This window comes from Eucyclogobius newberryi, unplaced genomic scaffold, assembly GCF_026437365.1.
Source record: "Eucyclogobius newberryi isolate DKJ021-1_F unplaced genomic scaffold, fEucNew1.0.hap1 SCAF_5, whole genome shotgun sequence".
In the NCBI taxonomy this organism is placed as follows: Eukaryota; Metazoa; Chordata; class Actinopteri; order Gobiiformes; family Gobiidae; genus Eucyclogobius; species Eucyclogobius newberryi.
In genome coordinates, this window is record NW_027316167.1 from 519,627 (window position 1) to 533,616 (window position 13,990).

The window sequence follows — 13,990 nt, forward strand, 5'->3', positions numbered from 1 at the left end:
CTTCGGAAACTGGACTGGACTGGACACCCCCGGGGACGGGACTGGACACCCGGGACATTTTGTTCCGTTGTGATTTTGGTTTTATAAAAAGTAAAAATTACGAGTGAGAAACTGTTGAAAGTAAGACTTTTCCCTCTCCCTTCAGAGCGCCCCCTGCTGGTCTGGCACAGGACCCGGGCTCTCGGGACCCGGGCTCTCGGGACCCGGGCTCTCGGGACCCGGGCTCTCGGGACCCGGGCTCTCGGGACCCGGGCTCTCGGGACCCGGGCTCTCGGGACCCGGGCTCTCGGGACCCGGGCTCTCAGGACCCGGGCTCTCAGGACCCGGGCTCTCAGGACCCGGGCTCTCAGGACCCGGGCTCTCAGGACCCGGGCTCGGACTCGGCTGGGTCTTCTCCTGACCCTCAGTCCTCGTCTGGCTCCAGTTTCGTGGGTCTGAGAGTTGTGGCCAAATGGTCCTCAAACGGGTACTTTTACTCCGGCCGGATCATCCAGGACTTCGGGATCCAGGGAGGGCCCTCCTCATCGGGGCCCGGGGCCAGTCCGGAGGTCACACCGGGAGAAAATCGCTTCAGACTTCGCTTCGACGACGGATACGAGTGTGAGCTTTGGGCGAGAGACATTCTTCTGTGTGACCCCATTCCTCTGGAGACCGAAGTGACGGCCCTGAACCCGGACCAGACCTACTGCACAGGTGAAGCGGGTCTAAAGCGGGTCTAAAGCGGGTCTAAAGCGGGTCTAAAGCGGGTCTAAACACAGGCCTGTCCTGGTCTCTCCTGGTCCTCTCAGGCGTGGTGAAGGCCCATAAGCTGGAGGAGCTGCAGCTTCAGTATTGTGTGGAGCGAGGAGAACACAGAGTGTGGTTTCCTCGAGGTTCTGTCATCCTCAGTCTGGACCAGGGAAACCGGCTCAGAGAGAGACACAGCCTGGGACCTTACCAGCCCTGCACCGGCCTGGGCAAGGCCTCCGACATCAGCCTGGGTGAGTCCTACCCCGAGTCCTACCTCGAGTCCTACCCCGAGAGTCAGTCATAATAATAATAATCTTGTGTTTGTTTGTAGATAACCTGGTGGAGGGGAAGAGGAAGCGTCGTGCAGCTCTGTCTGGTCTAACCACGCCCACGAGGTCGCCCCGAGTCCCACGCTCCAGTCCCGGTCCCGGTCCTGGTCCCGGTCTCAGTCCAAACCTCGGCTCCAAGAGGAAAAGCAGCTGTGACCGGATTCCTGCTGCCAAGAGAGGGCGCCGTGGATCTGGTAAACTGGACTTTTAGAAGGGCGTGGTCATGTTTGAAGGGCGTGGTCATATTTGAAGGGCGTAGTCATATTTGAAGGGCGTGGTCATATTTGAAGGGCGTGGTCATATTTGAAGGGCGTGGTCATATTTGAAGGGCGTGGTCATATTTGAAGGGCGTGGTCATATTTGAATCGCGTGGTCAGGGCGTGGTCATATTTGAAGGGCGTGGTCAGGGCGTGGTCATATTTGAAGGGCGTGGTCAGGGCGTGGTCATATTTGAAGGACGTGGTCATATTTGAAGGGCGTGGTCAGGGCGTGGTCATATTTGAAGGGCGTGGTCAGGGCGTGGTCATATTTGAAGGGCGTGGTCATATTTGAAGGGCGTGGTCAGGGCGTGGTCATATTTGAAGGGCGTGGTCATATTTGAAGGGCGTGGTCAGGGCGTGGTCATATTTGAAGGGCGTGGTCAGGGCGTGGTCATATTTGAAGGGCGTGGTCATATTTGAAGGGCGTAGTCATATTTGAAGGGCGTGGTCATATTTGAAGGGCGTGGTCAGGGCGCGGTCATATTTGAAGGGCGTGGTCATATTTGAAGGGCGTGGTCATATTTGAAGGGCGTGGTCATATTTGAAGGGCGTGGTCATATTTGAATCGCGTGGTCAGGGTGTGGTCATATTTGAATCGCGTGGTCAGGGCGTGGTCATATTTGAAGGGCGTGGTCAGGGCGTGGTCATATTTGAAGGGCGTGGTCATATTTGAAGGGCGTGGTCATATTTGAAGGGCGTGGTCAGGGCGTGGTCATATTTGAAGGGCGTGGTCAGGGCGTGGTCATATTTGAAGGGCGTGGTCATATTTGAAGGACGTGGTCATATTTGAAGGGCGTGGTCAGGGCGTGGTCATATTTGAAGGGCGTGGTCAGGGCGTGGTCATATTTGAAGGGCGTGGTCATATTTGAAGGGCGTGGTCAGGGCGTGGTCATATTTGAAGGGCGTGGTCATATTTGAAGGGCGTGGTCAGGGCGTGGTCATATTTGAAGGGCGTGGTCAGGGCGTGGTCATATTTGAAGGGCGTGGTCATATTTGAAGGGCGTAGTCATATTTGAAGGGCGTGGTCATATTTGAAGGGCGTGGTCAGGGCGCGGTCATATTTGAAGGGCGTGGTCATATTTGAAGGGCGTGGTCATATTTGAATCGCGTGGTCAGGGCGTGGTCATATTTGAAGGGCGTGGTCAGGGCGTGGTCATATTTGAAGGGCGTGGTCATATTTGAAGGACGTGGTCATATTTGAAGGGCGTGGTCAGGGCGTGGTCATATTTGAAGGACGTGGTCATATTTGAAGGGCGTGGTCAGGGCGTGGTCATATTTGAAGGGCGTGGTCAGGGCGTGGTCATATTTGAAGGGCGTGGTCATATTTGAAGGGCGTGGTCAGGGCGTGGTCATATTTGAAGGGCGTGGTCAGGGCGTGGTCATATTTGAAGGGCGTGGTCATATTTGAAGGGCGTGGTCAGGGCGTGGTCATATTTGAAGGGCGTGGTCATATTTGAAGGGCGTGGTCAGGGCGTGGTCATATTTGAAGGGTGTGGTCATATTTGAAGGGCGTAGTCATATTTGAAGGGCGTAGTCATATTTGAAGGGCGTGGTCATATTTGAAGGGCGTGGTCATATTTGAAGGGCGTGGTCAGGGCGCGGTCATATTTGAAGGGCGTGGTCATATTTGAAGGGCGTGGTCATATTTGAAGGGCGTGGTCATATTTGAATCGCGTGGTCAGGGCGTGGTCATATTTGAAGGGCGTGGTCATATTTGAAGGGCGTGGTCAGGGCGTGGTCATATTTGAAGGGCGTGGTCAGGGCGTGGTCATATTTGAAGGGCGTGGTCATATTTGAAGGACGTGGTCATATTTGAAGGGCGTGGTCAGGGCGTGGTCATATTTGAAGGGCGTGGTCAGGGCGTGGTCATATTTGAAGGGCGTGGTCATATTTGAAGGGCGTGGTCAGGGCGTGGTCATATTTGAAGGGCGTGGTCATATTTGAAGGGCGTGGTCAGGGCGTGGTCATATTTGAAGGGCGTGGTCAGGGCGTGGTCATATTTGAAGGGCGTGGTCATATTTGAAGGGCGTAGTCATATTTGAAGGGCGTGGTCATATTTGAAGGGCGTGGTCAGGGCGCGGTCATATTTGAAGGGCGTGGTCATATTTGAAGGGCGTGGTCATATTTGAATCGCGTGGTCAGGGCGTGGTCATATTTGAAGGGCGTGGTCAGGGCGTGGTCATATTTGAAGGGCGTGGTCATATTTGAAGGACGTGGTCATATTTGAAGGGCGTGGTCAGGGCGTGGTCATATTTGAAGGACGTGGTCATATTTGAAGGGCGTGGTCAGGGCGTGGTCATATTTGAAGGGCGTGGTCAGGGCGTGGTCATATTTGAAGGGCGTGGTCATATTTGAAGGGCGTGGTCATATTTGAAGGGCGTGGTCAGGGCGTGGTCATATTTGAAGGGCGTGGTCAGGGCGTGGTCATATTTGAAGGGCGTGGTCATATTTGAAGGGCGTGGTCAGGGCGTGGTCATATTTGAAGGGCGTGGTCATATTTGAAGGGCGTGGTCAGGGCGTGGTCATATTTGAAGGGTGTGGTCATATTTGAAGGGCGTAGTCATATTTGAAGGGCGTGGTCATATTTGAAGGGCGTGGTCAGGGCGCGGTCATATTTGAAGGGCGTGGTCATATTTGAAGGGCGTGGTCATATTTGAAGGGCGTGGTCATATTTGAATCGCGTGGTCAGGGCGTGGTCATATTTGAAGGGCGTGGTCAGGGCGTGGTCATATTTGAAGGGCGTGGTCAGGGCGTGGTCATATTTGAAGGGCGTGGTCATATTTGAAGGGCGTGGTCATATTTGAAGGGCGTGGTCATATTTGAATCGCGTGGTCAGGGCGTGGTCATATTTGAAGGGCGTGGTCAGGGCGTGGTCATATTTGAAGGGCGTGGTCAGGGCGTGGTCATATTTGAAGGGCGTGGTCAGGGCGTGGTCATATTTGAAGGGCGTGGTCATATTTGAAGGACGTGGTCATATTTGAAGGGCGTGGTCAGGGCGTGGTCATATTTGAAGGGCGTGGTCAGGGCGTGGTCATATTTGAAGGGCGTGGTCATATTTGAAGGGCGTGGTCAGGGCGTGGTCATATTTGAAGGGCGTGGTCATATTTGAAGGGCGTGGTCAGGGCGTGGTCATATTTGAAGGGCGTGGTCAGGGCGTGGTCATATTTGAAGGGCGTGGTTATATTTGAAGGGCGTAGTCATATTTGAAGGGCGTGGTCATATTTGAAGGGCGTGGTCAGGGCGCGGTCATATTTGAAGGGCGTGGTCATATTTGAAGGGCGTGGTCATATTTGAATCGCGTGGTCAGGGCGTGGTCATATTTGAAGGGCGTGGTCAGGGCGTGGTCATATTTGAAGGGCGTGGTCATATTTGAAGGACGTGGTCATATTTGAAGGGCGTGGTCAGGGCGTGGTCATATTTGAAGGACGTGGTCATATTTGAAGGGCGTGGTCAGGGCGTGGTCATATTTGAAGGGCGTGGTCAGGGCGTGGTCATATTTGAAGGGCGTGGTCATATTTGAAGGGCGTGGTCATATTTGAAGGGCGTGGTCAGGGCGTGGTCATTTTTGAAGGGCGTGGTCAGGGCGTGGTCATATTTGAAGGGCGTGGTCATATTTGAAGGGCGTGGTCAGGGCGTGGTCATATTTGAAGGGCGTGGTCATATTTGAAGGGCGTGGTCAGGGCGTGGTCATATTTGAAGGGTGTGGTCATATTTGAAGGGCGTAGTCATATTTGAAGGGCGTGGTCATATTTGAAGGGCGTGGTCATATTTGAAGGGCGTGGTCATATTTGAAGGGCGTGGTCATATTTGAATCGCGTGGTCAGGGCGTGGTCATATTTGAAGGGCGTGGTCAGGGCGTGGTCATATTTGAAGGGCGTGGTCAGGGCGTGGTCATATTTGAAGGACGTGGTCATATTTGAAGGGCGTGGTCATATTTGAAGGGCGTGGTCATATTTGAATCGCGTGGTCAGGGCGTGGTCATATTTGAAGGGCGTGGTCAGGGCGTGGTCATATTTGAAGGGCGTGGTCAGGGCGTGGTCATATTTGAAGGGCGTGGTCAGGGCGTGGTCATATTTGAAGGGCGTGGTCATATTTGAAGGGCGTGGTCAGGGCGTGGTCATATTTGAAGGGCGTGGTCAGGGCGTGGTCATATTTGAAGGGCGTGGTCATATTTGAAGGGCGTAGTCATATTTGAAGGGCGTAGTCATATTTGAAGGGCGTGGTCATATTTGAAGGGCGTGGTCATATTTGAAGGGCGTGGTCAGGGCGTGGTCATATTTGAAGGGCGTGGTCATATTTGAAGGGCGTTGTCATATTTGAAGGGCGTGGTCATATTTGAATCGCGTGGTCAGGGCGTGGTCATATTTGAAGGGCGTGGTCAGGGCGTGGTCATATTTGAAGGGCGTGGTCAGGGCGTGGTCATATTTGAAGGACGTGGTCATATTTGAAGGGCGTGGTCAGGGCGTGGTCATATTTGAAGGGCGTGGTCATATTTGAAGGGCGTGGTCAGGGCGTGGTCATATTTGAAGGGCGTGGTCAGGGCGTGGTCATATTTGAAGGGCGTGGTCATATTTGAAGGGCGTGGTCAGGGCGTGGTCATATTTGAAGGGCGTGGTCATATTTGAAGGGCGTGGTCAGGGCGTGGTCATATTTGAAGGGTGTGGTCATATTTGAAGGGCGTAGTCATATTTGAAGGGCGTGGTCATATTTGAAGGGCGTGGTCATATTTGAAGGGCGTGGTCAGGGCGCGGTCATATTTGAAGGGCGTGGTCATATTTGAAGGGCGTGGTCATATTTGAAGGGCGTGGTCATATTTGAATCGCGTGGTCAGGGCGTGGTCATATTTGAAGGGCGTGGTCAGGGCGTGGTCATATTTGAAGGGCGTGGTCAGGGCGTGGTCATATTTGAAGGACGTGGTCATATTTGAAGGGCGTGGTCAGGGTGTGGTCATATTTGAAGGGCGTGGTCAGGGCGTGGTCATATTTGAAGGGCGTGGTCATATTTGAAGGGCGTGGTCAGGGCGTGGTCATATTTGAAGGGCGTGGTCAGGGCGTGGTCATATTTGAAGGGCGTGGTCATATTTGAAGGGCGTAGTCATATTTGAAGGGCGTAGTCATATTTGAAGGGCGTAGTCATATTTGAAGGGCGTGGTCATATTTGAAGGGCGTGGTCATATTTGAAGGGCGTGGTCAGGGCGTGGTCATATTTGAAGGGCGTGGTCATATTTGAAGGGCGTGGTCATATTTGAAGGGCGTGGTCATATTTGAATCGCGTGGTCAGGGCGTGGTCATATTTGAAGGGCGTGGTCAGGGCGTGGTCATATTTGAAGGGCGTGGTCAGGGCGTGGTCATATTTGAAGGACGTGGTCATATTTGAAGGGCGTGGTCAGGGCGTGGTCATATTTGAAGGGCGTGGTCATATTTGAAGGGCGTGGTCAGGGCGTGGTCATATTTGAAGGGCGTGGTCAGGGCGTGGTCATATTTGAAGGGCGTGGTCATATTTGAAGGGCGTGGTCAGGGCGTGGTCATATTTGAAGGGCGTGGTCATATTTGAAGGGCGTGGTCAGGGCGTGGTCATATTTGAAGGGCGTAGTCATATTTGAAGGGCGTAGTCATATTTGAAGGGCGTGGTCATATTTGAAGGGCGTGGTCATATTTGAAGGGCGTGGTCAGGGCGTGGTCATATTTGAAGGGCGTGGTCATATTTGAAGGGCGTGGTCATATTTGAATCGCGTGGTCAGGGCGTGGTCATATTTGAAGGGCGTGGTCAGGGCGTGGTCATATTTGAAGGGCGTGGTCAGGGCGTGGTCATATTTGAAGGGCGTGGTCAGGGCGTGGTCATATTTGAAGGACGTGGTCATATTTGAAGGGCGTGGTCAGGGCGTGGTCATATTTGAAGGGCGTGGTCATATTTGAAGGGCGTGGTCAGGGCGTGGTCATATTTGAAGGGCGTGGTCAGGGCGTGGTCATATTTGAAGGGCGTGGTCATATTTGAAGGGCGTGGTCAGGGCGTGGTCATATTTGAAGGGCGTGGTCATATTTGAAGGGCGTGGTCATGCTGCTGTGGATTTACACTAATGTTTCAAATGTTTGTCTTTTAAGAAAATTATTTCTTTATTATTACTTAAATTATTTCACATTGTGTAAAATCTGATTCTGTTTTTGTCACAGATTTTTAATGATTTGTAAGAATTTCATTGAATGAATTTTAAACTTTTTCAAAATGGCTTCAATTGTTTTTATTCTTTCATTGTTTGACATTGAGTGGGTGTAATACCTCATTCGTCCAGGAGGGGTCCACCGGGCGGGACCGCCTGATAACCTGACTGCAGCTCCCTCATCACTGAGGACCACTCTCAAAGACAGAAGATTCTGAGCAGCACAAAAGATTAACCTGTCACATGCTCCTGTCACATGCTCCTGTCACATCCTCCACCTGTCACATGCTCCTGTCACATCCTCCACCTGTCACATGCTCCTGTCACATCCTCCACCTGTCACATCCTCCACCTGTCACATCCTCCACCTGTCACATCCTCCACCTGTCACATGCTCCACCTGTCACATCCTCCACCTGTCACATCCTCCACCTGTCACATGCTCCTGTCACATCCTCCACCTGTCACATCCTCCACCTGTCACATGCTCCTGTCACATCCTCCACCTGTCACATCCTCCACCTGTCACATCCTCCACCTGTCACATCCTCCACCTGTCACATCCTCCACCTGTCACATGCTCCTGTCACATCCTCCACCTGTCACATCCTCCACCTGTCACATCCTCCACCTGTCACATCCTCCACCTGTCACATCCTCCACCTGTCACATCCTCCACCTGTCACATCCTCCACCTGTCACATGCTCCTGTCACATCCTCCACCTGTCACATCCTCCACCTGTCACATCCTCCACCTGTCACATCCTCCACCTGTCACATGCTCCACCTGTCACATCCTCCACCTGTCACATGCTCCACCTGTCACATCCTCCACCTGTCACATGCTCCACCTGTCACATGCTCCTCCTGTCACATGCTCCTGTCACATGCTCCTGTCACATGCTCCTGTCACATGCTCCTCCTGTCACATGCTCCTCCTGTCACATGCTCCTGTCACATGCTCCTGTCACATGCTCCTGTCACATGCTCCTGTCACATGCTCCACCTGTCACATGCTCCTGTCACATGCTCCTGTCACATCCTCCACCTGTCACATGCTCCTGTCACATCCTCCACCTGTCACATCCTCCACCTGTCACATCCTCCACCTGTCACATGCTCCTGTCACATGCTCCTGTCACATGCTCCTGTCACATGCTCCTGTCACATGCTCCTGTCACATCCTCCACCTGTCACATGCTCCTGTCACATGCTCCTGTCACATCCTCCACCTGTCACATCCTCCACCTGTCACATCCTCCACCTGTCACATCCTCCACCTGTCACATCCTCCACCTGTCACATGCTCCTGTCACATCCTCCACCTGTCACATGCTCCTGTCACATCCTCCACCTGTCACATCCTCCACCTGTCACATCCTCCACCTGTCACATGCTCCACCTGTCACATGCTCCACCTGTCACATGCTCCTCCTGTCACATGCTCCTGTCACATGCTCCTGTCACATCCTCCACCTGTCACATCCTCCTGTCACATCCTCCACCTGTCACATCCTCCACCTGTCACATGCTCCTGTCACATCCTCCACCTGTCACATGCTCCTGTCACATCCTCCACCTGTCACATGCTCCTGTCACATCCTCCACCTGTCACATGCTCCTGTCACATCCTCCACCTGTCACATCCTCCACCTGTCACATGCTCCACCTGTCACATGCTCCACCTGTCACATCCTCCACCTGTCACATGCTCCACCTGTCACATTCTCCTCCTGTCACATGCTCCTCCTGTCACATGCTCCTCCTGTCACATGCTCCTGTCACATCCACCTGTCACATCCTCCACCTGTCACATGCTCCACCTGTCACATGCTCCACCTGTCACATGCTCCACCTGTCACATCCTCCACCTGTCACATGCTCCTGTCACATGCTCCTGTCACATGCTCCTGTCACATGCTCCTGTCACATCCTCCACCTGTCACATGCTCCTCCTGTCACATGCTCCTCCTGTCACATGCTCCTCCTGTCACATGCTCCTGTCACATCCTCCACCTGTCACATGCTCCTGTCACATCCTCCACCTGTCACATGCTCCTGTCACATCCTCCACCTGTCACATGCTCCTGTCACATCCTCCACCTGTCACATGCTCCTGTCACATCCTCCACCTGTCACATGCTCCTGTCACATCCTCCACCTGTCACATGCTCCTGTCACATCCTCCACCTGTCACATGCTCCTGTCACATCCTCCACCTGTCACATGCTCCTGTCACATCCTCCACCTGTCACATCCTCCACCTGTCACATCCTCCACCTGTCACATGCTCCACCTGTCACATGCTCCTGTCACATGCTCCTGTCACATGCTCCTGTCACATGCTCCTGTCACATGCTCCTGTCACATGCTCCTGTCACATGCTCCTGTCACATCCTCTTGAGGCCAGTGCAGTTTCTATATCTGAAATATTCTCTTACATCATCACTTTTATTTCCTGGTCAATACCATAAGTTATACATCATTTTAAAGATTATTTTCTCAACAAAACAAATATGTCATTGATTTACATTGAATAATTTGCCCCAAGAAGCAATTGCCAATAGTTTGTGAGAAAGTCTCAACTTTGACAAACTCATGTCCTGTTTGTGTTTATGACGGAGGAAACGGCTTTAATTCTGTTCATTCTTGTCTCAGTTTGTCCATAAAGAACATGAACAACAATATACACTTGTATTTTTACTGAAGTTTTCACATTTCCAGATATTTATAACAAATGACCTGTTTGACTTATAAGATGGTGTTTGGCATCGATCTCTTCCTCAGACTGTTTCCTACAGAATGAGACCATCCACGATTTTTTCTGTCCACGGGTTTGTTTTTTACAGCCTCCGGAGTAAAAAAATGCGCCGCTTCCGACCCGCGCATACATCTTTGTTTTTAGTCCTTAGCTACTGCTAACAGTGGCGTAGCAGACAGGACTAAAGGGGCCTCCACGCCGCGGCGGCCGAAGTGTCCAGTTTACATTCAAAGTCTATGTAAACGCGCGTCGAGCGCGTAGTGCGTTTCCCGCGGCGCCATTTCTTCGTTTTTGCGGTGCGATTGGTGCGTTTTCATACGCTCTCGACGCTTTGAGCGCCCGAGGCGCCCAAAGCGGCTGGAGCAACGTGTTCAGATTTGTTCAGCTTAAGGGTTTATTCACACAGAATTGTCCCTATTCTATTTTTAGCAGTTATAATAGTATTAGTGGTTCTACAAAACATCAACATGTATGTTTTATGATCATAAAGGAGCTAAAACTGTAATAAAACAGTTTGGCCCATATTTGGATCACTTGAATATACTTTTTGATACAAAAAGGTCAAAGCACCAAAATGCTTCTGTTCTAGAGATGTGAAACTGTACACAGTTGTTGTCATGACAACAGCATGTGCAGTGAACAGCATAAACACAATGAAGTCTGTCTTTAGGACCTTTACAAATGGACAATATTCAGACGAGACTAAAAAAAGGATGTTTTGTTCATGTTTGTGCTTCTGTAGTGTGAGTTCTGAAGCCCTGACAGTGTGACATGTGCACATCTGCAGAAACTAGAAGGCCTAAGCTTTCCCATGATGCATCACACTCACATGTGGAACGTAACATCCTCTTTAAGAAGCAATGACTTTGGGTCTGACCTTTGTGCACTTACTCTTGGATCAGAGTCGAAAACAGAGTTCAGATGAAACGATGATACATTTTTACATTGAATTATCAAACTTCAACAAAATAACTAAACTGGACCAGGACCAGCACCAGCACCAGGACCAGGACCAGGACCAGGACCAGCACCAGCACCAGCACCAGCACCAGCACCAGCACCAGGACCAGGACCAGGACTCTTGAACTCTTGAACTCTTGAACTCTTTGTGTTGTGTCTCCAGAGTGAAGTAGTTGGGTTAGTGGTAAATCTCTTTAGTTTCAGTGAAAATGTGTTTCACTGGTGCAGGTCTCTGTCTCTGTCTCTGTCTCTGTGTCTCTCCCCGTCTGTCAATTCGTCCAGCACGGTTCCATTGTAGAATATGTTTTTGAGTCATTCTCAGATATTTATCATGCAGTGAAGAAAAGTTGTAAAGAGCCACATAGTGAGACTAAAGAGCCACATAGTGAGACTAAAGAGAGCCACATAGTGAGACTAAAGAGCCACATAGTGAGACTAAAGAGCCACATAGTGAGACTAGAGAGCCACATAGTGAGACTAAAGAGCCACAAAGTGAGACTAAAGAGAGCCACATAGTGAGACTAAAGAGCCACATAGTGAGACTAAAGAGAGCCACATAGTGAGACTAAAGAGCCACATAGTGAGACTAAAGAGCCACATAGTGAGACTAAAGAGCCACATAGTGAGACTAAAGAGCCACATAGTGAGACTAAAGAGCCACATAGTGAGACTAAAGAGCCACATAGTGAGACTAAAGAGCCACATAGTGAGACTAAAGAGCCACATAGTGAGACTAAAGAGCCACATAGTGAGACTAAAGAGCCACATAGTGAGACTAAAGAGCCACATAGTGAGACTAAAGAGCCACATAGTGAGACTAAAGAGCCACATAGTGAGACTAAAGAGCCACAAAGTGAGACTAAAGAGCCACAAAGTGAGACTAAAGAGAGCCACATAGTGAGACTAAAGAGAGCCACATAGTGAGACTAAAGAGCCACAAAGTGAGACTAAAGAGCCACAAAGTGAGACTAAAGAGAGCCACATAGTGAGACTAAAGAGAGCCACATAGTGAGACTAAAGAGAGCCACATAGTGAGACTAAAGAGAGCCACATAGTGAGACTAAAGAGAGCCACATAGTGAGACTAAAGAGAGCCACATAGTGAGACTAAAGAGCCACATAGTGAGACTAAAGAGCCACATAGTGAGACTAAAGAGCCACATAGTGAGACTAAAGAGCCACATAGTGAGACTAAAGAGAGCCACATAGTGAGACTAAAGAGAGCCACATAGTGAGACTAAAGAGCCACATAGTGAGACTAAAGAGAGCCACATAGTGAGACTAAAGAGCCACATAGTGAGACTAAAGAGCCACATAGTGAGACTAAAGAGCCACATAGTGAGACTAAAGAGAGCCACATAGTGAGACTAAAGAGCCACATAGTGAGACTAAAGAGCCACATAGTGAGACTAAAGAGAGCCACATAGTGAGACTAAAGAGCCACATAGTGAGACTAAAGAGCCACATAGTGAGACTAAAGAGAGCCACATAGTGAGACTAAAGAGCCACATAGTGAGACTAAAGAGCCACATAGTGAGACTAAAGAGAGCCACATAGTGAGACTAAAGAGCCACATAGTGAGACTAAAGAGAGCCACATAGTGAGACTAAAGAGCCACATAGTGAGACTAAAGAGCCACATAGTGAGACAAAAGAGCCACATAGTGAGACTAAAGAGAGCCACATAGTGAGACTAAAGAGCCACAAAGTGAGACTAAAGAGCCACATAGTGAGACTAAAGAGCCACATAGTGAGACTAAAGAGCCACATAGTGAGACTAAAGAGCCACATAGTGAGACTAAAGAGCCACATAGTGAGACTAAAGAGCCACATAGTGAGACTAAAGAGAGCCACATAGTGAGACTAAAGAGAGCCACATAGTGAGACTAAAGAGCCACATAGTGAGACTAAAGAGCCACATAGTGAGACTAAAGAGCCACATAGTGAGACTAAAGAGAGCCACATAGTGAGACTAAAGAGCCACATAGTTTGACTAAAGAGAGCCACATAGTTTGACTAAAGAGAGCCACATAGTGAGACTAAAGAGCCACATAGTGAGACTAAAGAGCCACATAGTGAGACTAAAGAGCCACATAGTGAGACTAAAGAGCCACATAGTGAGACTAAAGAGCCACAAAGTGAGACTAAAGAGAGCCACATAGTGAGACTAAAGAGCCACATAGTGAGACTAAAGAGAGCCACATAGTGAGACTAAAGAGCCACATAGTGAGACTAAAGAGCCACATAGTGAGACTAAAGAGCCACATAGTGAGACTAAAGAGCCACATAGTGAGACTAAAGAGCCACATAGTGAGACTAAAGAGCCACATAGTGAGACTAAAGAGCCACATAGTGAGACTAAAGAGCCACATAGTGAGACTAAAGAGAGCCACATAGTGAGACTAAAGAGAGCCACATAGTGAGACTAAAGAGCCACATAGTGAGACTAAAGAGCCACAAAGTGAGACTAAAGAGCCACATAGTGAGACTAAAGAGAGCCACATAGTGAGACTAAAGAGAGCCACATAGTGAGACTAAAGAGCCACAAAGTGAGACTAAAGAGCCACAAAGTGAGACTAGAGAGCCACATAGTGAGACTAAAGAGAGCCACATAGTGAGACTAAAGAGAGCCACATAGTGAGACTAAAAAGAGCCACATAGTGAGACTAAAGAGCCACATAGTGAGACTAAAGAGCCACATAGTGAGACTAAAGAGCCACATAGTGAGACTAAAGAGCCACATAGTGAGACTAAAGAGCCACATAGTGAGACTAAAGAGCCACATAGTGAGACTA

At 50.0% G+C, this 13,990-nt stretch overlaps 1 protein-coding gene across 1 annotated transcript in view; it reads left to right on the forward strand.

The window, feature by feature from the left end:
* tp53bp1 (tumor protein p53 binding protein, 1) overlaps positions 1 to 13,990 on the forward strand; it is a 65,113-nt gene that overhangs the window by 29,480 nt on the left and 21,643 nt on the right. Inside the window, exons 24-26 of the mRNA XM_072465595.1 lie at positions 146 to 693; positions 789 to 980; positions 1,061 to 1,252. Of these exons, the coding sequence (XP_072321696.1) occupies positions 146 to 693; positions 789 to 980; positions 1,061 to 1,252 (932 nt within the window). The remainder of the gene's footprint in view (positions 1 to 145; positions 694 to 788; positions 981 to 1,060; positions 1,253 to 13,990) is intronic.